The sequence below is a fragment of the Nesoenas mayeri genome, assembly GCF_963082525.1.
Source record: "Nesoenas mayeri genome assembly, chromosome: 3".
Lineage (NCBI taxonomy): Eukaryota > Metazoa > Chordata > Aves > Columbiformes > Columbidae > Nesoenas > Nesoenas mayeri.
In genome coordinates, this window is record NC_137544.1 from 67,725,057 (window position 1) to 67,751,400 (window position 26,344).

Here is a 26,344-nt window from a genome sequence, read left to right on the forward strand (position 1 = left end):
AATGGCGGCGCCGAACTGAGAGGCCCGTGGCGGCGGCGGCCGGCGCTGGCGGAGGGACCGAGGAGCCGCTGCCGGCATCGCGGAGGGCCGCGGCGGTTGTCGCTGCGCGGGCGGGGCCGAGCCGAGCTCCGTGCGTCCACGCCCGGGCTCGGGGCACTGCCGCCGCCGCCTTCTCGCCGCAGGTAGGTCGGTTGTGCCGCGGCGGGTTGGGGGCGGGAGGCCGAGGCGCGGCTGCAGCGCGGGGACGACGACGAGCCCTCTCCGCGACGGCCCACCGGGGGATCCTGCGGCTCTGCTCGCCTCGTCGGGAGCGGGCGGAACGCGGCCGCGGAAGACGGTGCCGTGTCTGGTGCCCCGCTGGAGGTTGGTGCCTCCGCGGGCGGCTCCTTCTCGCCGGGGAACGGCTCCTTCTCGCCGGGGAACGGCTCTTCGGGAGGGGCGGTGGGACCCGCGCCCGGACACGGCACAAGGGCCCGACCGCCGCCGCAGCGGCCGGGGCTTGGGCGGTGCGGGGAGACGGCGCCGCACAAGAGCGGCCCCGGGGCGCGGCCTGGGGCTGGCTGGGCGGCAGGTGTCCCGCTGCCGTGGTCAGGGTCGGGTGTTGTTGGTTGTGATGTGCCCAGCGCTCCTCCCGGTGCCGGGAGCATCCTGGGCCGGGTGGTCCGTGAGGCGCCGGGTCCTGCGGTGCTGCAGGAGTTACCTTGGTACCTGCCAGTGCAGCCTACACTGTGGTCCTCGGTGGCTGTCCTGCCGGTAGCCATAAAGATCGCTCTTGCGTGCTCTGCAAATAACTGCTGCTGCTGCCGCCGAGAATAACTAAGAGCACATTTGTACGTGAGAAGAGGTTATGTTTGACTCGCTGATCCTGAGGGTCTCTTCCAACTAAAATGATTCTGTGATTCTGTTCTGTGATTCTAAGAGCTGTATCCTGGTAAAGGAGATAGCAGAACGGAAACAAGCGGACTGAATACACAATGTTCCCAGTGTTCAGCCAGCCTTTGGTCATTTGCAGCTCAGTCTTCGCTGAACATATGTGCTTGTGTTTATTTGCTAATATCAGGGTCCAGTTTTTTCCTCATCCTATGGAAACTTTTAGCATTCAAAATGCATCCTTTGGCAGATTACTTTATGACTCAGTGACTTGTTATCTGAAAAGCAGCTTCCTTTTGTCAGCTTGAAACAAGCTACTACAAATTTAGTTTTATATCTCCCAAATACTTGATTTTTTTCTTTTCCTAGCGATAAAGTGTTGTGATGATGTATAAAATAAGTTATAAGAACAGGTACATGATAGCAAACCAAAATAGATTAGCATGTGGCAATCAACACTTAATTGGAAACATGAGTATTTAAAAGTATGCTTAAAACTTTTGGAGATAAGAAATGTTACAGAGCTGTTACAAAGCGGTGTATTTTTTTCCCCCTGAAAAACTTGGAACGCATTGACAGTTGCATGCATGTGTTTTCATTCAAATGCTTGTTTTTAAGCGTAATCTTTCATGATTACACTGTAAAAAGACAAGCAATTTTTTTTTTTCTGTACAGTTTCAACCTGTAGAGGAATATACTTTGTTCCCATATGTTGAGAAGACAGGAAAAATACTTTAACTGCTTTAGGGAAGCTGCGAACTTCATCAGTGGAAATTACCACATTAGCAAATAGATCTATCATTTACTTTTAATGATACAAAACTGCAAGGAAGAATAGAAGTCAGTTCCCTTGAATACAGTTAGTGTTTGCTAGTTAGAAGTACAAAATTGAAGTAGGTTTCCTACTGAGCAGGCAAAACTTTCTTGCTTTAAATTATGTGTGGATGTCTGTAAGAGGAGGCGACTTTTGAATTTTGAGGTTTATATGTAAAGCATGTTGAACGGTAGTCAATGGTAATACTTGCTTTCTTGTACTTCATTAAACTGGAGGACCAATTTAATTTGGATTCTGAGCAATTAAGACTGTAGTGTCATATACACATCAACTGCTATTAGCCAGCACTGCTGCTAAAAGAAACAACCCACCAAAAAAAAAGCTCCTACAATTTATCTGGGTAAGTTCCTCAGCTTGATTCACTCTGTGTGGCCTTACGAACAATTATGCTGGCGCTAATAAGTGGTGGGAGATAAGTGGACTATCTGGTTTACACTGGTAAAGCTCTGCTTCTGCAAAAAAAATGTGCGAAAGTGCAGCTTTATTTTCCAAGACTGCTTAGTCCATATCCTGTTATACTGAAGTTGCCAGCAAAATAGTAGCCATCAAACACTCACAGTGTCCCTTGTCTTAAAGTTCTCAAAGCACTTTAGAAAGAACTGCAGTACTCTCAGTTTTCCATCTAAAGAGGTTGGAGCACAAGCTGACTTCTGCCCCCCAGCCCCGCTGCCCCAGTGGTAGGCTCTAGGTCTCCTCATTTATGGTTTTAGTGTCTGTTAATTTAACATTGATTTCTCTGAGGGGTGTTATATTTTTTTTATATTTATATTTATATATATGTATATATAATATATTTGTTATATCTCAGACACCTCTGATGTAACAATAAAGTGCATATTGAAATAGTAGGTGAAACAATGGTAAAATATGTAGATGCATATGTAGATGTAGAATTTCTCCTGAATTCCAGGCTTTTGGGACTTGTTAAAAGGAATAAGTTGTGTATGGACATTTCTTCTCTCATTGGTATTTGTCTGAAACAAGATCAATACCAACTGTTTTATCTAGCTTACCCTGCCAGTGGTGGACTAGTGATTACTCCTAATTCTGACTGGGTTGGAACAAGTAATCTAGATCACTAAGCCTCTAAAATATCTGGCCTGGTTGCCCTATGTTTTGGGATGAGTTTATGCTGGACATTTCACTTTCCTGGAGGTGATGATTCTCTCAAGCATTAGTAGCATATATCCTTGAGTATATACGCGCTTGAGTATCCTGGATGATGAAAGAGTGACTTTTTGTAGACTGTGTGAAACTTAGACACCTGTTTAATTCATGTCTAAAAAGAGAAACACCTACATGCTGCTTTAAGAGACAAAAAATGCTTGCAGACACCTGAATCCTCAAAAATAATCCTTCAGAAAACTAGGAATGCAAATTTTTAACACTTGGAGAAACAGAAACAAGTAAGAAAGAACATTTCAGTATTGGTATTGCCGTTAGACGTTTTATAGTAAAGGAACAGTTTGAGTTGAGCTTTATAGTTGCCTATGAAGAAAAGACAGTGCTAAAGTATGTACATTTTGTATCCTGCACTTAATAACTGATTATCCTCTGTGAAGCATTAGAGACTTCAAAAATTCTATTTTATGATACTCTGAAGAGGGTAATGCTGTGTAACCTCTTCAGTGTTTCACCTTAGTTGCTCTGTCCTTTGCCATAACAGTTACAGTCTTACAGTACTAATGAGTGCACAGCACAAATGCAGAGATTTGAGTTCTCTGCAGGCATAGAGTTCTTCCCTGATGAGTTAGCACCTTCAAAATGCAAACATTATTAATTTGGTTTTGGCAGAAATTCTGTTTCCCTTACCACATGTCACAGCTATGCTTTCAGTGCATTTGATGCTGGAGTTGTTAAACAATTTTACAGTAAAAAAGTTCAATTATGTTTTATTTGTTTTCTTTCCCCTGCTTTCATATTCCTTCATGTAAACTAAATTTTAAAATTACTTAACTATTGATGAAGACTTGTCCAAGGAGACTCAAACTAAGAGACTGTGACTGCCTTAGGAAACTGAACCCTTAAACAGGTTTAAATGGCAAATGGTACAAGAAATCATAAAGGTGCATGCGATTAACTAGGCAGGTATTTACTTTGTACATATGCGACTGCTAAAGAATGGATAAAATCATGGTAATTATATACTCTCACTGGTGTACTTTGTACTTCTCACTTCCATCTGTTAGTGGAGCTTGATGTCAGAATTGTTGAACAGCTCAAATATCTGGTCCTTACTCTAGCTGAGTAGCAGAGTTGGCACCTTCAGCTGTGAAAGTGTTGATGGAGAGAATGTGAGTGGTGAACAGAGACAGCACCAGCAGAGAGGTGTAGGGATGCTGCAGCGCACACAGCAGTTCGTATCTGCTCTTGGAAGCCTTGTCCACCACACCACGTTCCTCTTTGCTCTGTCCACATCCTTTGCAATTCAGGACTGTTTGGACTGTTCTTGTTAGCGGACTGTTAAAAGCCCGGCACAATTTGTAATTTAGGTTGAGTAAAGACTGTCTGAAGAAGTTGCTTGGCATGTTTTTAATAACTGTGAAGACAGTGCGTGTGAGCGTTTCAGTGCCACCAGTGCTACCTTGTGAACTCTTTCGCTGCTGTACATGTAATAGGATTTTCTCTGTTGTTTTGTTAACAGGATAGCAGTTTTGGGTTGTGACACACTCCAGCACTACAGGAACCACAATTTAACGGTGAAGAGCCCCTGCTTTCACAAGTTCTCAAACAACGAGCCAGTCTTCCTTGAATTTTGGTGTGTGCAAGTCCTTGGTGGAGGTTGCATATATAGATGTTTTCATGAAGAGAAGTGAGAAGCCAGAAGGTTATAGACAAATGAGGCCTAAGACTTTTCCTGCCAGTAACTATACTGGCAGCAGCCAGCAGATGCTACAGGAAATACGAGAGAGCCTCAGGAATTTACCTAAACCCTCAGATGCTGCTAAAGCCGATCTCAGCATGGGCAAAATGTTATCTGAAGATCCTAGACAAGGCCGAAATCCCCCCAAATTTGTAACGTATCATAAAGTTTTGCAGGAGATAAGAAACTCACTTCTGCCTTTTGCAAACGAAACAACCTCAGCTGTCAAAGGAACATCAGAAGTTAATCGACAAATGCTGCAAGACTTACAAGCTGCTGGCTTTGATGAGGTGAAATATTTTATTTTCAAGATTTGGTGTTCTGCTAACTGTAAAACTATTAGTATGTATCAGAGGAGGTGTTAATCATGGAATGTTTGAAAAGCATATGATAAGCAAAATAGCTTATTCAAAATCTGATACATTTCTAGTTAGGATGTAGTGAAACAGCTGATAATGGCTGACAATTTTGCCTCTGACACTCAATGGAATTTTGGATCGTGCTCAGTTAAAATATGTTGATAAAGTATGGCCATTCTAAATTGAAAGAGAGTACCACATATTTTGGAAATGAATTTTAATGAGCTTTTTATACCTATGGTGTATACAAACTCAAATTCTGTGGAGAAATAAATTTGGCTGTCCTTACTTTACACACTTTGTCGGATAGAGATAAAATAACAAGGTACATGACAGATCCAGTTGGAGAATATCTTCTCTGTGGTATGCTCTCAAGACAAAAATGTCAAGTCTCTTGAAAACCTTGGCAATAAGTAATTATTCTGCTGTTATTTTCATTATAACAACAGGGAATTAACTGTTTGATTTTTTTTTTTTTTTTTTTAAATTATTGACTAATCCCATTTCCATTTATTTTAATAAGTGAAAGGAGTCTGAAAAGTGGTTTCCAGGAATAAAAAATTAGTGCACTTATAGCTTCTATGTTTTTACTGGGATTTGCACATGGAAGTAGATTACACCTGTAATTTTCAGGCCTTCTCTGTAAACCTGAGTACAAAAGCAAGTTTAAGCAAAAAAGCAAACCAGTCATCTTTCCAAAGAAAAAGGCCCTGTTACTACAACAGGGGTTGCCTTTGCAGGAGAGCACTGCTTGCAGTAGTGACCAGCTCAGGAGTTCTACTGGCTGTGATGCTTTGCTATTTATGGAGAGATCTACCTCTACTAAGAGGAAGATTCTCCAAAACTACCACCTGGCTTTTCTTCAGCAACATCTCAGTGTCAGGTGGTGATTGTGGTTTTACATGTTCCTTTAGCTCACTCAGATACACAGCCCAGGTGGTGTTTTCAGTAAGAATGAAAGAATTTTACAATGATAAATTATTTTGTAATACTTTGCTTCTGGTCTGTTGTGGTGGGGTTTTTTTTGGTTGGTGTGTGTTTATGGAATTTTTTCTGGTGTGGGTTTTTTTTTGGGTTGGTGGGTTTTTTTGTTTGTTTGTTGTTTGTTTGTTTTAAGTAGATTGGTTGTCAGATCCATTTTTTTGGATTATCACTGCAGTCATTTTTACAAACTGAGGGATGATACGTGGCTGAAAAATAAGCTAGTAAGGTATCTTGAGTTAGTATTTTTGTTGGATCCTTTATCTTGAAGCCTTTTGGTCCTACCCTTTGTTCTTAGATAGAGCTGAGAATTCCCAGGACACTTGTGGTTGTACAGACCTTTTTTCAGGCATGGTGCCAGCATCAGCCATTTCTACCATGTGTTAACTCAGAGTTGTGTTGCCACAATAGTCCATATGGCATTGGCTCGTGAACACCATCAGGAACAGATATAGCTGAAATAGGAAAGCATTTTTCTTGGGGGGTATTCAAGATAGCAAGTAGGAATGAAATGAGAATGCATTTTGAGATGAGATTGTTTTATGGACTGGATCATAGCTGGGATGTGTTGGTCAGCTGTAAGCAGCTAATTTTACCTTTTTATTATTTTGTTGTTGTTATTATCATATTGGATGTCATAAATGTTCTGGTAATTCTTCCCACCCCTCAAGTCGTAGATATTACTTAGTCTTACAGCTGAACAGATAGATAAACATCTATCAGTGTCAGGTATATGTAGGCCTGTGTGTATGTATAACATACATGTAGATAGCAATACATATATGTATAGTAATTATGGGAGAATAGTTCGTTATGTTTGGTTTTTTTTTAAAAAAAAAAAAAGAACAAACCACCCTAAATAGCTTATAGGAAATCTCTGTTGCTTATTATTAATAGGATTCAGGTGCAGTCATTGTATGTTCTGTGTAAGGTGATACTCTTCAAGACATTGAATACTTCATGTTAAATAAGTGACCAAGGTGTTTGTTCTTCAGTTAGACAGGAGAGAGATCCTTCGGCTCTTATTCAGGTGCTCTAGTTATTGGAAGGGGAACCAAATTTCATCTCTTAAAATATTACTGGTTCTGTACTTTGAACGTCTATGCATCTTTATGGCTTGGTGATGTGAACTTGTAAGTTTAGGTTTATATATTGTATAATTACTTGCTAAAAAGACAGTAAATTTGGGTTTGAAACTAATTAACAAGAAAATTAGAATTGATAGGTAGAAATGAACTGTGGGTCCTATAAAAGTGTATCCAAATTGGAAATTAAATGCTCTGGACAACATAACCTTCTGCTTGCACAATAATCAAATAGCATACTGGTGCTGAAAAGGTATGTTTTGCAACAGATCAGTCTTGTTTATAATAGTAGAAGTCTTTGCAGACATAACTGTCATGAAGGAGCTATGAGATGAAAAGTTGTATCTGCTTTTTCCAACAATGTCAGCTGGTCTGTAGGCATTGCAGAAACCTTGTGTGTATTTATTTTAAAATCCTTTTTTAAGGTTCTGCACTATTAACCCTATTTAGTTATTGTTTCCAAAGGCTGTTTGTAATATTGTATGTTCGTAGTGTTAAAAATATACACAGGCATGGTGAAAGTATAAATGTGGGTTTGAATTTGACATTGATACTGACTGCTTCCCATCTGAGCCCTCTTTGATGTCCCATTGATTTTTAGTAGGAGGTGAATGCTGTAGTATGTAGGTAACCTGTTCAAATAAAATGTGAACTGAAATGATTGCTTTGATATGACAAAGTATGTCTGTAACAAATTGCTGAAGACGTTGTGCTTAATTATGTGGAGTTATGCTGTGGATTTGTTTCAGGCTGAGCTGCAACAATCCTGTGCAGTGCCTGACTTTTAACAACCTCTGAAATTCTGCCTTTTGCCTGAGCTTGGTGTTGTGCAAGTTAGTGGAAAAACCACTGCTCCATAGTGCATTTTCCATTGACAGAGCTGGGATTGGCCATCAGATCAAAACTTCTTTGGACTTCTAAGAACACAGGGCCTAAATCTGTTGGCAGAAATTCTGTTACTTTTGTGGTAATGTTGTCTTCATCATGAAGAGTTCTTAGGTAGAAACTAATGGATATTTGTTGACAAAAAGTCATGCTGAGTTGAAGGAAAATGAGCAAAAGCCAAACTTCTGAATTTTATATTGGGTATTTTTCGTAGAATGACTTAGTTTGGAAGGGACCTCTGGGCATCATGTAACTAGATGTTACCTGGGTAGTGTGTATAAGCAAACCGTTTGTACGAATAGCAAAGTGACAAGATTTACATCAAACTACAATGCTTCAACACATCAGCTTTTTTTTTTTTTCCTGAAGATCTGGACTGTATTAGTGTTTTGGAGGATCTGTTGTGGAGAAAACAATTTAAAATTAGTTTTGAATTGTTTGGGAGAAGTCAGTTATATACTTTAGTAACATTACTGGAGTATATTTGGCTAAATAACTGTGATTTTTGATATATTTGTCATTTTCTTGTAATTTATTTTTTTAATATAATTTTCTCTTTAGGATATGGTTATACAAGCTCTTAGACAAACTAACAACCGCAGTATAGAAGCTGCCATTGAATTTATAAGTAAAATGAGCTACCAGGATCCTCGTCGGGAACAGATGGTTGCAGCAGCAGCAAGACCTGTAAACACAGGTATGAAACCACCAGGTAGGTGTATCCATGGTAACTCAGTAACTCACTGGATGTATTCTTATAGGTGAAAGACATAAAATAGCAAATTCCTCGTTCATGTGCTCACAATAGAATGGAAAAGATGTTGAGATACAGTTTTTTGCTTTTAAATATAATGCTGTATCATGTAATTCTTCTGAAAGATAGGTGCATTTGACATGAATTTCTTAAACATTTCCTTTTATAACTGCATGGTTTTAGTATTGTATGTAAGTATTTTATACAAGGAATGGCATCAAGATCTCATTTCAGTAATTTTTGTCCCTCATTAGTGTGATGCCCATATTTTGTTTTCAGTGTCAGGTGCAATTTACAAGTCAGTTGTGAGCAATGAAATTTTATTTTAATTTTTTGTCTCTTTTCACACACTCTCTCACACAATAGTACAGTATGTATGTGTACTCGTGTATATATGTTATTTGTATATGTGTGTGTATATTTATAGATCATATGGCTACAATATTTGTATTTTAGGATGTCCTGTTTCAAGATCCCCCTCTATACTTAATTTTCTGCTTGGTTCCAGATTTTGTTGGTGTGGTCTGCCTTAAGGCAGACTTTGTTTTTATAAAAGTTAGGGGACAGCCTATAGCTTTAGTAGCAACAGAGTCAGAATTTAGCTACTTGTTGTTGTTGCGCTCAACACACACAAGCACATTTTTAATACATCTCAATATTTTTTTTTTACCAGGTTTTAGTAGCATACACCTAAACAAACAGTAACTTTCAGATGCAGCACAATACTGAACTTCTATTTGACTGAAGTTGAGCGCTGAGCTGCTAGCCCTGTAAAGTTACATTTTAAATCAACCATATAGGTACGAGGAAGAATTAGTAGTTAAGAGTAGCAAAGTGCAGCATGATTTTAATTTAGTCTGTGGAGCACAGTTAGTCAGTGCTTGTATGAAGCTGCTGGCTTAATGGCATAATATAGCTGTGATTTTCATTGTTACTTGCATAGATATAGTAATTAACACATTACTGAAGATACAGTGACTTGCAGCAGTTACAGTACTGTGTTCGCAGTAATAACATAAAAAAGCGTGGCAAGACTGCATGTGCTATCAGATCCTTGCGTATTATTTTGTTTATATGATACAAAATAACATCTGTAAATATTTGTAGAGTTTGGCTCTGTAAGTTTTATACAGTTTTAATTCTTGCTTCTATGCAACACTGTTACCCATAAAGACATAACTTTAAAATTGAAGTACTTAATCAGTTTCACATGCAAGGAGTATAACAATTTTGGTTGAACTGTATGCATACAAGGGTGTAAGTGGGCTGTTCAATTTTTACAGCATTCAGTTAAGTTTTAGTTTAAGAAGACTTCATTTATTATAAGTGTTAAACTGGAAGGCATAACAACATGATTAAGCCTATTTTTCTGTGCTATTGTTTTTTTTGTGTTTGTACTGAACATCTCTTCTGAGAGTTGCTTGTATGCATGATTAAAAATACATAGTATGCCTAATAATTTTGCATATTATTGGTTTCCACTGTAACTGAAGCAAAATGCATCTTCAGAAAATTGATTTCTAAAAGCTCTGATACTATAATTTCATAGCTTTTTTTTTCCTTATACTGTGTACTGAGCATATTAACCTCAGCATGCTTTATATTACTAGACAGATAAAATTTTCATGTGAAGCACAGTGGATTATGCTGTGTCAGAGAATTCCCATCCGATTTCAGTAGTAATTAATGCAGAAGAATAAAATATTCAAAGCCATAAATAGAAATAATTTCTAATAGTATAACTGCTGTGTCTTCTTCTTGTAAAAGCAGGGACTGTACAACAATCAGTTAACCGCAAGCAGAGCTGGAAGGGTTCTAAGGAGTCCTTGGTTCCTCAGCGGCATGGCCCTTCCCTGGGAGATGCTGTAGTTTATCGCTCAGAAAGTCCCAGCTCTCAGCCTGACGTAGGAAGGCCATTATCTGGATCTGGCATTGCAGCGTTTGCTCAGGCTCATCCTGGCAATGGACAAAGAGTGAATCCCCCACCTCTACCACAGATCAGGAGCGTCACTCCTCCTCCTCCACCTCCTCGAGGACAGACACCCCCTCCAAGGGGGACTACTCCTCCACCTCCTTCCTGGGAACCAAACTCTCAGACAAAGCGTTACTCTGGAAACATGGAGTATGTGATCTCCCGTATTTCTCCAGTGCCACCAGGAGCGTGGCAGGATGGTTATCCACCTCCACCTATGAATCCTCCACCCATCAGTTCTTCCACGCAGGGTCAGAGAGGTATGAGCGCTGTCCCCATTGGCAGGCAACCAATCATCATGCAGAGTTCTGCCAACAGCAAATTCAGTTTTCCCTCAGGAAGAGCTGGAATGCAAAATGGCAGTTGTCAGGCAGAATTCATAGTTCACCAGAATGTGGTGTCTGGGAACTCAGTGAGTCGCCAGCCACCCCCGTACCCCATGAATCCAACTAACAGGCAAAGTCCCACAGCACTACAGATGCAGGCAGGAGGATCTGCTCCTCCTTCAGCATACACCAATGGGAATCTTCCTCAGGCAATGATGGTGCCGAATAGAAATAGTCACAACTTGGAACTTTATAATACAAATGTAGCCGGAATACCTGCGTCCTGGTCACAGCCTTCCCCTGTGCAACCGCAGTCATCACCTGGCAATGGGCATGACATACCAACATGGCAACCCAGTGTTCCCGTGCGGTCAAATTCTTTCAACAACCATCATGGCAACAGGCAGAGTCACTCTAGCAGCTCTCAGCCTTCGGCTACAACAGTAACGGCTATAACGCCAGCTCCCATTCAGCAACCGGTGAAAAGCATGCGGGTGTTAAAACCAGAGCTACAGACTGCCTTAGCGCCCACGCACCCTTCCTGGATGCCACAGCCAGTGCAAACTGTTCAGCCTATTCCCTTCTCTGAGAGTCCGTCTACAAACATGGCAGTTATGGCTCCTGTTGCAGAGGCTCCAAATTACCAGGGTCCCCCTCCACCTTACCCAAAACACTTGTTGCACCAGAATCCCTCTGTTAGTCTGTATGAGACAGGACCCAAGATCAACAAAGAGGAACCACCTGTTTTATCCAAGGAGGATGAGACTGAAAGGAATTTTGAATGTGTTGATTCAACAGATAAGGAAAAGAAGCAAATTACAACATCACCTGTTCCTGTTAGAAAAAACAAGAAAGATGAAGAAAGAAGAGAGTCTCGCATTCAAAGCTATTCCCCCCAAGCCTTTAAATTCTTCATGGAGCAACATGTGGAGAATATACTGAAGTCACATCAGCAGCGCCTGCATCGGAAGAAACAACTAGAGAATGAAATGATGCGGGTAAACTGTTTTTCTTTCTAATTTTATGCCTAGAACTGTTGCTGTATTAATTTTAAGAAATATGTCTTAATTGTAGAATGTTTAAATAGTAGAGATAAATAGAACATTCTGGTATATTATAGTATTGAAGTCTATTATTAGTTTTTGTGTTTGAGATGTGGCAAGTTCTTAGATCTTTTGTTTACATACTTCGTTGTCTTAGAAATTCTTTAAGTAAGATTTTTGCATCTCTAAATGTAGTTCATCTGGCTTACGTATGATAAGGCAGGAGAAGCAAAATAATTATTGCATGAACTGAGATTTAACTCGAGGGCTCGTAACTTTTTGTTACAGGTTCTAGTTAATCCTGATGTTTGAGTTATATGCAATTTTTTTTTTTTTTTTTTTTTTTTTTAAATACTGCAGGAACAAGCAAAGCAGGGACAACTGGTAGGCTGGTTAGTGTCTTTATATAGTCACCCAAACAGTGATACCTTTTATATTCTGCAGTTAGTTTCCACTAGCGATAGGGTTTTTTAAGTTCAAATAAAAAAAACCAGTATTTAAAAGTTAGATTTTTAGAATGAAAGAGATGTGGTAACTTTTGCCTAAGTATTTTATAATCCAGGCTGTAAGGGTATCTATTTAAAACAAGGGGTGATTGAAAGGGATAGTGATTCTTCACCATGAGGGTGGTGAGGCACTGGAACAGGCTGTCCAGGGAAGCTGTGGATGCCCCATCCCTGGCAGTGTTTGAGGCCAGGCTGGATGGGGCTTTGAGCAGTCTGGTCTGTGGAAGGTGACACTGCCCATGGCAGTGGGGGTTGGAACCCCATGATCTATAAGGTCCCTTCCAACCCAAACCATTCTATGAGTAAAAACCAGACATCAACACAAACATGGAAAATCAACTTCTTTGTGCCTACATGAAGTCAGTGGTCTATTTCTAGGATTTCAGTGTTGTACTAAACCAAATGAAAAGGGTAAAAACTGGAGCTGATGTATACATATGTCTTTTGAAAAAGAGAAAATAGTGAAAAGTAATGAAATAAAGATTTGCAGAAATGGAAATTTGAGATATATTATTTATATATATTTCTTAACAATTGTAGTTGAAATTTTGACAGAAGTGTAATGTACCTTTTAATTCTGTGAAATAATGTATTTGGCTTATGCCACTTTGTTCAATTGCTGGTTTTTAAATCCATCTTTTCTTACTCTTTGAAAATTCTTACTGTAAGCTGTAGTGTTTTATAAGTGTTGGCTTAATCACAAATATGTAAATGTTAGCAAGATTTCTTCCTGGAACTCTTTCTAGATCTTTATTCTTAGTCTTCTCTCTTTCCTTTTCACTTCCACTAACAGCTGATTTAAACTGTTAAGGTGTGGGAAGCTTTCCTGAACTCTGTAGCCTCCATCCGTGTGTAGACAAGTAAGATTCTGGAGCAACAGTATTTGTTAAGAATAGCATGATCCCTTTTTATAGGGCTTTGCATGCAATCCTGCATCAAAATTAAGCATGAATTTATTTTGACTACTTTTCAGTACTTAAATGTAAGATTATAATTAATGTTGATTTGCAAACTTCACTTTTCCTTCTTACTGTGTTGTGTTCCATGGTATTGCAAGCATAAGTATTACTTATATGAAAGCACTAATGTAACTTTTCTTGATATTTTTCCCGTGCATTTAAAGCACCCTAGTAAATGTCTTTTCTTACATGAAATGTAATTTATAATATTTGTACTAGGTTTGAAGTTGAGATGTTTAAATACAGGCTGAAGGATGCAAAATGGGGTCTTACGCTGCAGCAGACCTCTCCTTTTTCGTGAGGTTATAGGAGAGGAATCCCACAACAGTGAAGTGTATTTTGGGTCTTCATGAGAAGAGGAAAGGGAAGTTCAGGGGGATTAAACAAGTATTGAATCCCTTATTTTTCTCCCCTTTGGTAGGCATTTTGAAAGGGAAAAAAATAGCAGAATGCATCCCTACAGAAAGACCTACCTTCATAGGATGCTGCATTTCTAGCATATGTGATGTATTTCTATCCTATCAGGTTTCCTAGAGAATAGGATGAAACTGTCTCAAAAATACTTAATTTAGATATATGAATTTGTCCAAGAATTATGATAGATGTTTTTTTCTGCAAAGAGAAACTTAAGTTATTATTTAAGGCACCGCAAGATGAGAAGGGAGCGAAATGAAAGCAAATTGTGTGATACCATAGAACAATTCAAGAAGCTTTCCTGTCTGGCATTGACAAGAAATAGTTGGAGGTGTATGTGCATGACTTTTGTGCAGCTGATAATGCTGGTTAGTTTTTGGTAAATGCTGGAGCTGAGGAAAGCTCTAGGGAAATACAGCAAAGCAGAGAGCGATCAGTTTATGATTAACATTTGTTTTAGTGGATGGCACAGGAAAAAGCGAAGATGGGTTGGTGAAAGACATGACAAATTGTGGTACTTGGACTGTTTTTTGTAACAAAACTGTTAGGATGCAACAACTAGAGAGCACATCTAGAAGGTAAAGCTACCACAGTTTTGGAGACTATTCGTGTATCTTGCGGTGATTAATTACTGTACTGGGTCTCACTCCTTCTAGGGTTTTGTTGCCATCTAGATTATGTTCTTTGCCAGTTTTCTAACTGCTCAGTGGGGTTCAGTTTGTGTGCAAGTGAGGCTATACTGAACTACACTTCATGGTTTGGATGGGACTTGAGAAGGTGGCCTACCATTCTCTGAACATTAATAGGGTCAGGTCTTCAGATGTCGTCTTGACATTTTTAAGTCTTCAAAAATCCCTCCGGCATTGAAGTGTGCCTTACACATGTTCATTCACAGAAAACCTGAGATGTTTCTGTCCTGGAAGACAATGCCTGAGTATTCCTGCAGTAATGTGTTGAGAAAGACACTTTCTTGATTCAGAGTAGGGAGTAATAGTCCTGACTACTTGTCTGATGTCAACAAAAAATATTTTCTCAAATTTGAGACAGCCTTCCCCATTTAAATCCTACTGAACTGATATTTCTTGTGAAGTTTGTTTGGATACACAAGCATTTTTGTATGCATTTTCCTAGTTGCATCTCCTTTGGATCTGTTTTTGTTACGATGCCTGTAAGAAAGTTTCTGTGTTCTAACAGTATTTTCTTTAATAGGTGACATATAGTATCCTGAAAGCATTTTTAAAATACTGAGTGATATCTAATTGATCTTTTGCCTTGCCTTTTTTCTCAGTCACATCTCTTGTATTGTGTTTCAAGTTATGTTTTAAGTTAGGCAAAGTAGAAGTCATCTATTAACATGTAGTTTATACAGGCCTAGACTAGTGTTTACCTAATCCTGATGGTGGTCTTGAGTACTGTTATCCAGACAGTGTCTTACACATTGAAGCATTAAGGACATGGAAGCAGCAAGATTTGGTATCAGGAATTGATCAGATTTGACAGTAAGAAACTGAAAACTTGCAGAACAGCACTTGAGTAACAGTTGTGATGTTTGCGGGGATTCAATTTGGCCAGGTTCAGTTTTATGATCAGAGTGTCCAGGGCAAAATAAGAAAATATACTTTAGGTTGAACTTGGAAATCATAGCTGTAGGATAATTATTTCAGGCTAGCTAGGCAGATAAATTAATTGAGATGCTATGAAAAAGGAAGTATATCAGATCTTGAAAATGCTGACAGAAGACAAAAGAAGGAATGAGCTATGTGGAGGTGGTGTCACAGAGAGGAGTATAATAAAGATTCTGAATGGCACTTTAAAGGAGTTGAAGCCAGCAAAAATACACTAGGAGGAACCTGGGTTGGAATATGTCAAGAATGCTCAGAGTGGTTCTTGTAGATAAGGGTTTCCACACTGTAGGTGATGAGTAACATGGGGCCTTTGAGTGTTTCAGCTATCAGAATGTTAGTGGCATTGAGCAGAACACCGTGGGTGTTCAGTCAAGATAGGGGTGTGCACATAGATGGGAGCCAAGAGCTGATATGGTGGGTAGGAGTGGGCTACTTCAAAGGAATTTCTCTGCTCAACTGGTTGGTATAGAGAATGGAGAGCAGGAGAGAGAGTGTGACCAAAGTCTTGTTAGAAAGAGGTGGGTTACACGATAAGAGGGAAGATCAGGTCTTGGCTTGTGGCAGAGGCAGGTGCTTGGTGTGGGTGGATGGTGAGAAAGAGTGCCATGTGGGTCTGGTTTGTGTTGCTATGAAAGGAAGTATGAGAGTGAGAGGGACACATAGTCCCTCCTGCAACTGGAATTCCTCTGACACAGTCAGGATGTTAGTGACTTCTGCTCTAGCCAGTCGAGGGAGTGGAAGCCTTTCCCACAGCAGCTCCTTAGTTAGCCCTCAGCAACTTACTGCTTCTGGGCACCTCTTGGCTTGCTTTAGCTTTGTAAAGACAATCAGGGGGACAGGTGGTGCACACTGTTACTCAGATAAGTGTTATCTGCAGTGTTTTTATCAGTAGTTTTTAAATTACCCTTTCTCTCCTAGAGAACACAGTCCCTTCTCAAGAACCTCCTGGTGCATGGCACCTCATGCATTTTGCTGTTGAAAGTGATCACATGTTTTGTTTTGTATCACTCCTGTATGTTTTAATAGAATCCTAATGTATACATTTTTTAAAAAGGCAAAACAAAACCCCTTAAAGTATTGTTTCCCATGCTGTATATAAGTATTTGGTTTGCTTTGCCTAAGTCTTGTCATTATAAGATCAGCACCACAAATTAAGAGTACTATTCACTCTTTGGATTTAATTCTGTTTGCTGCACAGGTTGGATTGTCACCAGAAGCCCGAGATCAAATGAGAAAAATGTTGTGCCAGAAAGAGTCTAATTATATTCGACTGAGAAGAGCTAAAATGGACAAGTCGATGTTTGTAAAAATTAAAACCCTGGGAGTTGGTGCATTTGGAGAAGTTTGTCTAGCCAGAAAAGTGGATACTAATGCTTTATATGCAACAAAAACTCTGAGGAAAAAAGATGTACTGCTTAGAAATCAAGTTGCTCATGTTAAAGCTGAGCGGGATATCCTTGCAGAAGCAGATAATGAATGGGTGGTTCGCCTGTACTATTCATTCCAAGATAAGGACAATTTGTACTTTGTGATGGACTACATTCCAGGAGGTGATATGATGAGTCTACTAATTAGAATGGGTGTCTTTCCAGAAAATCTGGCACGGTTCTACACAGCAGAACTGACTTGTGCAGTTGAAAGTGTTCATAAAATGGGCTTCATCCACAGAGATATTAAACCTGACAATATCTTGATAGACCGTGATGGTCATATTAAATTGACTGACTTCGGGCTCTGTACAGGTTTTCGATGGACCCACGATTCAAAATACTACCAGAGTGGTAAGAGAAATATAAAAGGTTTATTTGTTACTTTGTTGACTTGTCATTCTTTGCAAAGAATTAAATAATACATTAGTAGAAAGATGACTGTGCTGTTTCCTTTCTGAATTATAACACATCTAAAAATATGCCTGCACACCACTCAAATTACAGAAAGCAACATTTAGTTAGGGAGAGTTTTTAAGTGTGAGCATTGATTGCATAAGGGATAAGGAATGCTCTAAGTTTGTCCCACTAGTGGCTTCTGAAATTCAGAGACAGAAAATCACAGTTGTGGCAGGGTAATTACATAAGCAACAACCCTAACTCTGTTTTAAAGATAGGACTGATGTTTCAAATGTAGTTGTTCTTGAAAACTCTGCCACGAGTTCAGAGTGTCTCGTGTACTTCCTTCTAGTGTAACCTGTTGATTTCTGAGAAAGGTTTAAGTAGGCTTTTAAAAATCCTACTTGATTACTTAAAACAACTGTTAAAATAGCAAAAAATTTCATAGTTCTGACAGTGGTAAAATACAGATTTTGTAATAACCTGGTTTTAATTTTAAAAAAAGAAAAACATAGCCTTCAAAACCAAATTTGAATGTACTTTCAACTTGTTTTTATAAAAATATAATGTATCTTAGGCCAGACTGTTACAGAGTCTCTGGAGAGAAGTTGAAGATTTAAAATATGATTTTATTTTTTGATGCTTTAATTTTTTTTTTTCTACTTATATAAGAGCAAGAACAATATATATCCTTTTCCTCCAATGTGATTATGTTTAGGAAAAACTGAACAAAAAATCAAACTTGATACTTTCTCTTAGTTATGTCAAAAATTAACTTAAAAAAACAATGTCCTCAAAAGTTGGTATTTTGTATCATAAGCAAAACATCAAATTCCTGACGTTGATGATATTTTGAGCTCTCAAATTGTGCGTTGAAATAGATTGTTTCTTATAACAAGAGATCTTATAAAGAAAATTTCATACTAGTTAAGAACTAAAGTAATCTTCCTGAATTTTGGCATCTTTCTCACTCAATTATAGGTGATCATGCACGTCAAGACAGTATGGATTTCAGCAGTGAATGGGGTGACCCAGCAAATTGTAGGTGTGGAGATCGGCTGAAGCCACTTGAACGCAGGGCTGCACGTCAGCATCAGCGCTGTCTGGCCCATTCACTCGTTGGCACACCCAACTATATTGCGCCAGAAGTATTGTTACGAACAGGTAATGCATTTGTGTACTGTAATCTCGCTGCAAAGTATATTCAGTTTGCTTCATCTTCCTTACACCACCACTTTTCCCAAGTGTATAATATTTTCGCAAAAAATAAATGGTTGGTAATATGGAAATTTTAAACAAGTATTTAATAGAATTCTTTTGTAAACTTTTTTTTTTTCTTAGAAATACAAGATTAAAATTACACTAAGGCTTTGACTACCTTGTTTTGCCTTCATTTCAGGTTACACGCAGTTGTGTGACTGGTGGAGTGTTGGAGTGATTCTCTTTGAAATGTTAGTGGGACAGCCTCCATTCCTGGCACAAACTCCACTGGAAACACAAATGAAGGTAACTTTAAAAGCATTGTATTAATAGTCTGAAAAAGCAGGCTTGAAATTTACATAGTCTGTCTAATTTGTAATGGAATCAAAGGTGTTGTTTGAAAGTGCTGCTCTATCCAAGCATGTTACAAACTAACGAGATTTTGAACTTTACTGTGGCAGTGCACTTAATTTGTAAAGGGACCTCAAGGATCACGTTCTTATCTTTTATCTGGTCATACAATAAACACACCAACTAAAAATCACATTTCAGGTCTCAGATGTTCCCTTTCACTTTCTGCAGCTATTCCAGTTATTATTTCCACTTTCTTTCCTTCTCCTCTTCCAGCATCTGGGTGTTCTTTTCCTCCTGCTTAGTTTCTGTGCCCACTTACATTACCACAGGAAACCCTGTCCAGGTATCTGCAGGTGCTCAGCACGCAAAGGCAGAGGAGCAGCAGATGACCCTGGCTGCTCAGGGTCATTGGCGGCTTAAAGCCACTGGTGTCTTCCTTCCTGAGAACCAGCTGTTTCAGAGAAACCACCAGGACAATCTTCTGCAGGTTGCAAATGCAAAAATGCAAAACTGCATTCAGTTTGCAACATATTAGTTGGCTCAAATGTAGTGCACTGTTGATGTTTTGTTTTGTTTTTTCTTAAACTTTTAATCTGTTCATCTTTCCAGTGGATCAAATAAACCAAATTCATTCACCTTCCCCTCTTCTTAAGATTGTGCATAATCTCAGGTTCCAGGCACTAGTTTTTATGGTCTCTTTGTTAGGTTACAGCAAGGGAGCTCTGTGCCAGACTCTAGTTTAAATCTGGAATGTGAATAAACTTTACCTGGATTTTGCCAGATTTACAGACAAAACACTCCTTGTGTTTCTGAAAGAGCAGTTTCACATTTTCTCCTCTCTAGTGCGCAAAGACTTAAACGTGTTGAATAATTCCGTTGTGGCTGTTTGGTTTTGTTTGTGTTTTTGTTTTAATTTTCACTATATTTTTTCCTTTTTAAGAAATTGTAAACAGAATAATACTTCTTTTTTCTTTAAAGGTTATCAACTGGCAAACTGCACTTCACATTCCATCTCAAGCTAAACTGAGTCCAGAGGCCTCCGACCTTATTATTAAACTCTGCCGTGGGCCAGAAGATCGTTTAGGCAAAAACGGTGCAGATGAAATAAAAGCTCATCCGTTTTTTAAGACAATTGATTTTTCAAGCGATCTACGGCGGCAGTCTGCTTTCTACATTCCCAAAATTGCTCATCCTACGGATACGTCAAACTTTGATCCAGTTGATCCAGATAAATTGTGGAGTGATGATGATAAAGAAGGGAACAGAAATGATACGCTTAATGGGTGGTACAAAAATGGAAAACATCCTGAGCATGCTTTTTATGAGTTCACCTTCCGAAGGTTTTTTGATGACAATGGCTACCCCTACAACAATCCAAAGCCCATTGAGTATGAGTATGGTAGTTCCCAAAACTCAGAACAGCAGTCAGATGATGATGATGATGATGAACAGGCAGGTAGAGGGCTTCAAAATCGTGATCTGGTTTATGTTTAGTAGAGGAATAAAGATGAAAAACTAAGTAAACTTATTTTGCAGCTGCAAATTTTGAAAATTCTATTCTCTTAAGAGAATTGAGAGGAGATTGCTAGGGTAAATACGTGCCTGCCTTTTTTTTTTTTTTAACACTAAGAAAATCGTGTCTTCTGTTTCCCTCTCTGTACGTTTTGTTTCCCCAGAATACAGAGAAATTATTCTCAAATGTTAATTTATTCCAGCATTGTTAATTGTTTAATTTAGAAGAGATTTGTTGTTAGGTGAAAAAAAAAAATCACTTGAATTTTATTATCTGTTCTTTGTACTCTAAGTACTCAAAATAGGAAATAGTGATCATTATTTTTTTTCTTAAAATGATGCCTGTTATCTATTTGTACATATACTGAATAATTTTAGAAAATGAAGCTCTGCTGCAGAATTTTAATGACAATTTTTCCTTGCAATGACCAAATATAAAATCTGCTTTATACTAATAAAGCTCTCTAATACATTTTTGAAGAGGAAAAAAAAAATTAAGAGGTTTCTGTATCCTCACTTCTCACTGTATTTAGGCTGATTATTCACAGTGTTGGAAAAACTGAGCCATCTGTCTGGTGAAATGTTTCCACCTGCTGAGGTAGTGGCATAATTCTCAACTTTGGAACAAGAAAGCGTCAGTCTTGGCTATAGTATGATTGTAAGGTGATAAAGCATTAGAACTAGTATTTTCTTAAGTAGTAATTGAATTTGACATTAGTAACTCTGCAGCATGTGGCTGGTACTCTCAAAGCAGAAGGACTGCTCACTCAAAAACAGCTTATCTCCTGTCATCAGTTCTCTTGTGAAGAGGAAAAGAGCTGTGGGAAAAACACTTTCTGAAATCGAGTATAATTTTCTGACTACAACCAAACTGTAAAGTGTGTATAGTTCTGCTTTAGGTAGAACTTTTAGTTTGAAAAATAAATTTCAGAACAGTTTATTATAAGTTTGAGATAGAAATGGGAAAAGATTATTAATTATGGCTTTTGAGATTATTGTGAAGGCCAGTTTCATTGGGCTTTAGCAGTTTTCCTCCTAGTTCCACAGACAGTGGGAAGTGCCACACACTGGTCTAACTGAGCCACCAGTACAGTTTCAGTGGTCAGTCTTCCACAGCCCAATTTGGAACACAATTAGGAATTTTGAGCTGTGTTGCTGCCTTCTGCATGGCTCTTTTGATGGTGTCCTGCAGGAGGTGAGCAGGCATCCCATGAGGTCCCCTAGTGGGAGGGCACTGAGCCTGGTGAGGTTACTGGGAGCAGGGATGGGGGTAACCCTCCAAGCGACTTCCCTGAGGCAAGACTGGGAGTTAAGAGGTGAGAGGCAGAAAGGATTGTTTCTCTCCTTTCTCCTGAAGCTAACAGAGTGGTAAAGAAAATGCACTATTTTTAGTAAATTTCCCCTTTTGGAATTGAATTCCAATCGATAATCTAATAATGGTGCATCACTGCTTTCTTAAATTATTGTTGGTGCCATTGCACTGGCATTGTGACTATCTAAACATTGTTAAATTGGTGTTCATAGTTGTTCTCGCAGCAAACACCAGTTACTCGTTTACTTTTCTCACCCAAGCTGGTTTAAGAAATTCTTGTGTGCTTCTGACCACTTGTTCTCTTTCTGTGTTCCAGTTCAGTGTCTCTTTGTGCCAGTGCAACTGTCTACAGTACTGTGCTAAATACTGGATCAGTGAGAAAACTGCTTGGTGTTTAGCGTTTGGAGGTTTCTTTCTTGTAAGTGTGCTCATTTGAGTGATCCAGTTTCCACTGTGGTCCAGAAAACTAGTTATATTGGCATAACTGAAGGAGGAGTGAACTGAAATAAAGAGGGTTGGCAGTGTGGAAACAAATGGATTTTGTCATAGGAGAAATTATTAATGAAAGTTCACCCCTCTACTGTGAAGTGCTTATCATGGTTAGAAGATGGTTACAAAAAAATATTTTCTCAAGCAAGTAGTAACTTTCTCTAATGGAAATGGGCTTATAGCTTAATAAGAGTTCATGTTCTGTCTGCCTGTTCCACAGCTGTTGAAATAGAATAGCTTTTAAGATTAATTTCACTTAGTTTAAATATTATAAAGTGGCTGCAGTCTATAACTATTCCATTTTCTATATTATGTAAAAAAAGTTTGTTTTCCATGTAAATAAACCTTTAAAGACTATCCTCCTTCATAGTAAGTATCCCAGTAAAACTGGTCTACTTATCTTCGAGTAAAGTATAATATATTACTGGTTAAAGGTAACTTAATCAAGCCTGCCTTACCATTTGTGAAATGTGCAGAGCAACTAATGTCAAGTCTTCATTAAACTGACTGTTAAAATTGCCTTTTTATCTATGTTTCTCCTCTGCCTGCATTTTGTGATGTTACATTCCTGTTTAACACTGTGGTCTTTAGCCAACGTGGTGGTTTTTTTCTTTTTTTTTTAAAAAATAATAATAATAAAAAGGCCCTGTAAAGGAATCATGGTTCTATAAAAGCAAAAATATTAGATATTATTTTACCATTTTGAAACAAATACAGGAAGAGCTCACAAGTTTAGAATTTGGTAGACGCTTCTGGCATTTTCTGTTGTCTTGTGTTAGAAGTTGTAATATACAGTGTTTGGATTTTGCCAGCTATATGCTGCAGTGTTATATATTTCCTTGCAAAAATGCAATGTGTTACAGTCCAAGTTCTCTGAGAAAGTTAGTTATACATAAATGTTGTCGCAACTCTCCAACATGCTATGCCTTACCCATGTTTTGAAACTTCATGTTTCGTACATAGATTCAGAGTCTATTGAGATTCTTCGTAGCTGCTGCTTAAAACATGGGTGTTTCACTGGTGACTTGTGATGGGGATTGGTTTGTACAGGCAGTTGAGAAGGGAGGCTCCTCACCAGCAGCTGTGGAATTCTGCAGTAAGTTTTAGTTCAGGTTATTTTCACTTTGTAAAGCATGAAAATAAATTTCTCTTTATGTGCCCTTGTACACATATTAATTGTATTTATGAAATGTTCTATAATCCTATAACTGTACTGTAAATACTATTTGATATTCAGTGGCATTCTATCCTAGGGCAGGCCCTCCCGCTGTATCTTTTCTATCCTCAATTTGTAATAGAATCTATAGAATATATGGCTAGAAAGTCTCTTTGAGACTGATGTATCTTCTGCTGTTGCAAAGCTGTGAGTGGGAATGATTTATTTAGACTCCTTTTAATATTATTCAGCTAATAGGCAGTGCAGTGGGTGTGTTATCAGATGATGCTGCTGTCACCCAAGATACTATTAGGTTTGGGTTTCACATGTCTTTGGTGTTTCAGATCAGACCTTTAATCTGTTTGCTTTAACTCATCCAAAGCAAAAAGATAATAAATTCTGCAATGCTGTAGTAAAATGTTTTGAATTCCTTAAGATGCTTTTGATAAAGGCACTATTCAAGTTTACTGATTTATATATATCTGTATAGATATATATAGATATATTCCATGTGTGTATATGTATATATAATGTCTTTTTTGTATTATAAATATCCTTCTGTCAGTTCTTTTGCATCCTCCAATTAAATACATAGACCACCGCACAATTCCGCTTAAGCAAATTATTCATTTATTACATGCCTAGTTAGTAAACTTAACAATCTTGCATTATCTCACGGCTGTAGTAAATTACTATGGTCTTTTGAGTATTCTGTACTGTCTCTGTCATGACATGGGCATCCACTTTTGCCAGGTCTCTGCATACCTGTAGTCCAGCTGCCTGTGTAGCATGTGGTTTTGAATGCCCACTGGTACGTCTGGGTTTTACAGGGTTGCGTGGCAGTGGCTTGGACCGTAATCTCAGAGTCCCCTGATGTTTGTATGAAAAGAATGTGTGTCTTCTATGCTGACTTTCCTAGTCAGTACCCTGGAGTGTCTGTCCCCTTCATGCAGGAGTGCCAGATTGCCTGTTTGTATGTCTGTACCTGATATCTGAGGAGCTGAGGCTTCCTTGCCCCTGCTGACTGCAGCAAGCATGTTTGACCTGGGGGATGCGAGTGGATGGTTGCATTGACACTTAAAAGTTACTTCAGAATAGCAGAAAGAATTTCAGCGCTCGTGAACAGCCTAAATGAATTATCAGCTACTGGTAATCAGTGATATTCCTGGGGTTTAGAAATTGTTTCTGTTTTCTCAGAATCTGTTTCTGTTGTGTAATACCTGCTGAGGTAATAAAAATATCCATGAATCTTCATAAGAAGTTAAAATTGAATTACTAGTTTGGCTCATCAAATATGAAGTGCAAACATTAGTTACCCAAATGCATTTGCTTTTTTTTTTCCTTCTCCTTCACCCCCCCTCCTCTGAGTCCCCTTTGCTCTGCAACAGCTCTACTGATTAACAAAAAATTTGCATATGTTTAATAGCAGAATTGTTATTGTACTTAGCTGTCATCTCATGTGTAACCTGTTCTCAGAAGTATACATTTTGATGTTAAAGAATTCAGTGTATCGGTGCTCTGCCCCTGTCCTCTGCTGCCTCTTTCATAAAAATAATTGAATCTTGATTATTTATTATGCAGACATTATGTATCATGAAGCTACTCCTTTTCTTGAGAGATTACAACATATCACAGCTTTCACATTTATTATGTCTTTAAGTTCACATCTCAAAGTGCTGATGCGGAAACCAGTGTCTTATTTCAGAGTCTCTGTTAGATCCTAATTCTTCTGCCTTTGGCTGGGAGGTGGACTGGAAGTACAGCAACATTTTTTGTTCTTTAGCCACCTACAAACAGGTTTATGAGAGCTGGAGCGGTTATCTCCAGGTGATATGATACAGTAACACTTGGAATTTTAGAAACTCATCAACAGCTTTCCTTACCTTATGGCTAATGTAGAAATGCTTGTTTTAAATTCAGACGCTCATTAAAGGGATAGACTAAAATTGCCAATTTAACAATGTTCAACAGTTAAAAATACAAGAGTAAAACAGGAAGAACAGATGTGATAAACTTAATTAAGACACTACATAATGCTGCAGGTCTTCTGCGTCCAGCCTAATGGACTATCATAAACCGGCTGCATTGTGCCCAACCTTTAGATCCTATTTGTTGCTAAGCAGCTGAATCTATTTACATGGGAGATAAGCAAGTGCTCCGTCGGGGACACCACTCAAGGACACTTGCATGGCTTACCCAGCGCGGCATCTGGCTCTGCTGAGCTCTGTGCTATGGGATGTGTTTTCTTTCCCAGAACAACACCGATTGTCACAAATCAGCGAATACGTGGGGAAGAAAAGAGGGATACATGCTCTTCACTAGGCAAAACCCGTCTTTGTGGATTATGGAAAGCAATTAGCTGAATGAAGCACGTTTTCAGCGTTAGCCCGTCGCGGCAGGCCCGGCCTGTGCTGGGAGCACCCGGTTACTCACCGTGATGCATCTTTCCTCCTCGGAAGTATAAACTTGCTGGGGTTTTTGCCCTATCTGTGCTCTCAGGCCTTTGGGAAGAAATTTAATCCCCTTTAAAAATAACTAGGGCTCTCCCCCTCAACTGCCGCCGCGGGCTTTCAAACGGTCGCAGCGGGGCGGTCCTAACCCACCGCAACCATTTAAATATCCGCGGTCGCGCAGGCGCAGTCCGACGTTGTCGCCTTAAAGGGAGAGAGGCGGGCAGAAGCGTATGTGTCAGCATTGGTGGTTCAGTGGTAGAATTCTCGCCTGCCACGCGGGAGGCCCGGGTTCGATTCCCGGCCAATGCAACTTAGCTTTTGTCCACTACTTTGTTTTCTCCGCCTTATTGTTTTTCCCTCAAAAACTTAGGAAAAAAAGGCAAAGAAGCTCATCGCTTTCAATAATAATGCTAAAACAGACACTGTGATGTTGTCGGCTGGTTGGGCGGACCTTCACCCCCCCCCCCCCCCCCGCAAGTACTGCTGCCTCGCCGGGCTGGAAGTGACGCAGCCGGATTTGCCTTCAAACTGCCGGCGGCGGCGGGAGGAGGCGGGCAGGGCTGGG

The 26,344-nt window shown here is 39.2% G+C and overlaps 1 protein-coding gene across 5 annotated transcripts; it reads left to right on the forward strand.

The window, feature by feature from the left end:
• Window positions 1-24,096, forward strand: LATS1 (large tumor suppressor kinase 1). Of its 5 annotated transcripts, XM_080342370.1 has the most exons (9): window positions 1-182; window positions 4,350-4,404; window positions 4,745-4,858; window positions 8,440-8,590; window positions 10,400-11,928; window positions 16,676-17,258; window positions 18,285-18,467; window positions 18,703-18,809; window positions 19,836-24,096. In XM_080342370.1, exons 3-9 carry the CDS (start codon window positions 4,823-4,825, stop codon window positions 20,349-20,351), a joined length of 3,105 nt encoding a protein of 1,034 aa, XP_080198496.1. In that variant the 5' UTR covers window positions 1-182; window positions 4,350-4,404; window positions 4,745-4,822; the 3' UTR covers window positions 20,352-24,096. The 5 variants fall into 5 exon arrangements, with proteins under 5 accessions (XP_080198496.1, XP_080198492.1, XP_080198493.1 ...); XM_080342366.1 differs by having other exon boundaries at window positions 4,350-4,858; XM_080342367.1 differs by having other exon boundaries at window positions 4,350-4,858; window positions 10,403-11,928.
• The last annotated feature ends 2,248 nt before the right edge of the window (window positions 24,097-26,344 follow it).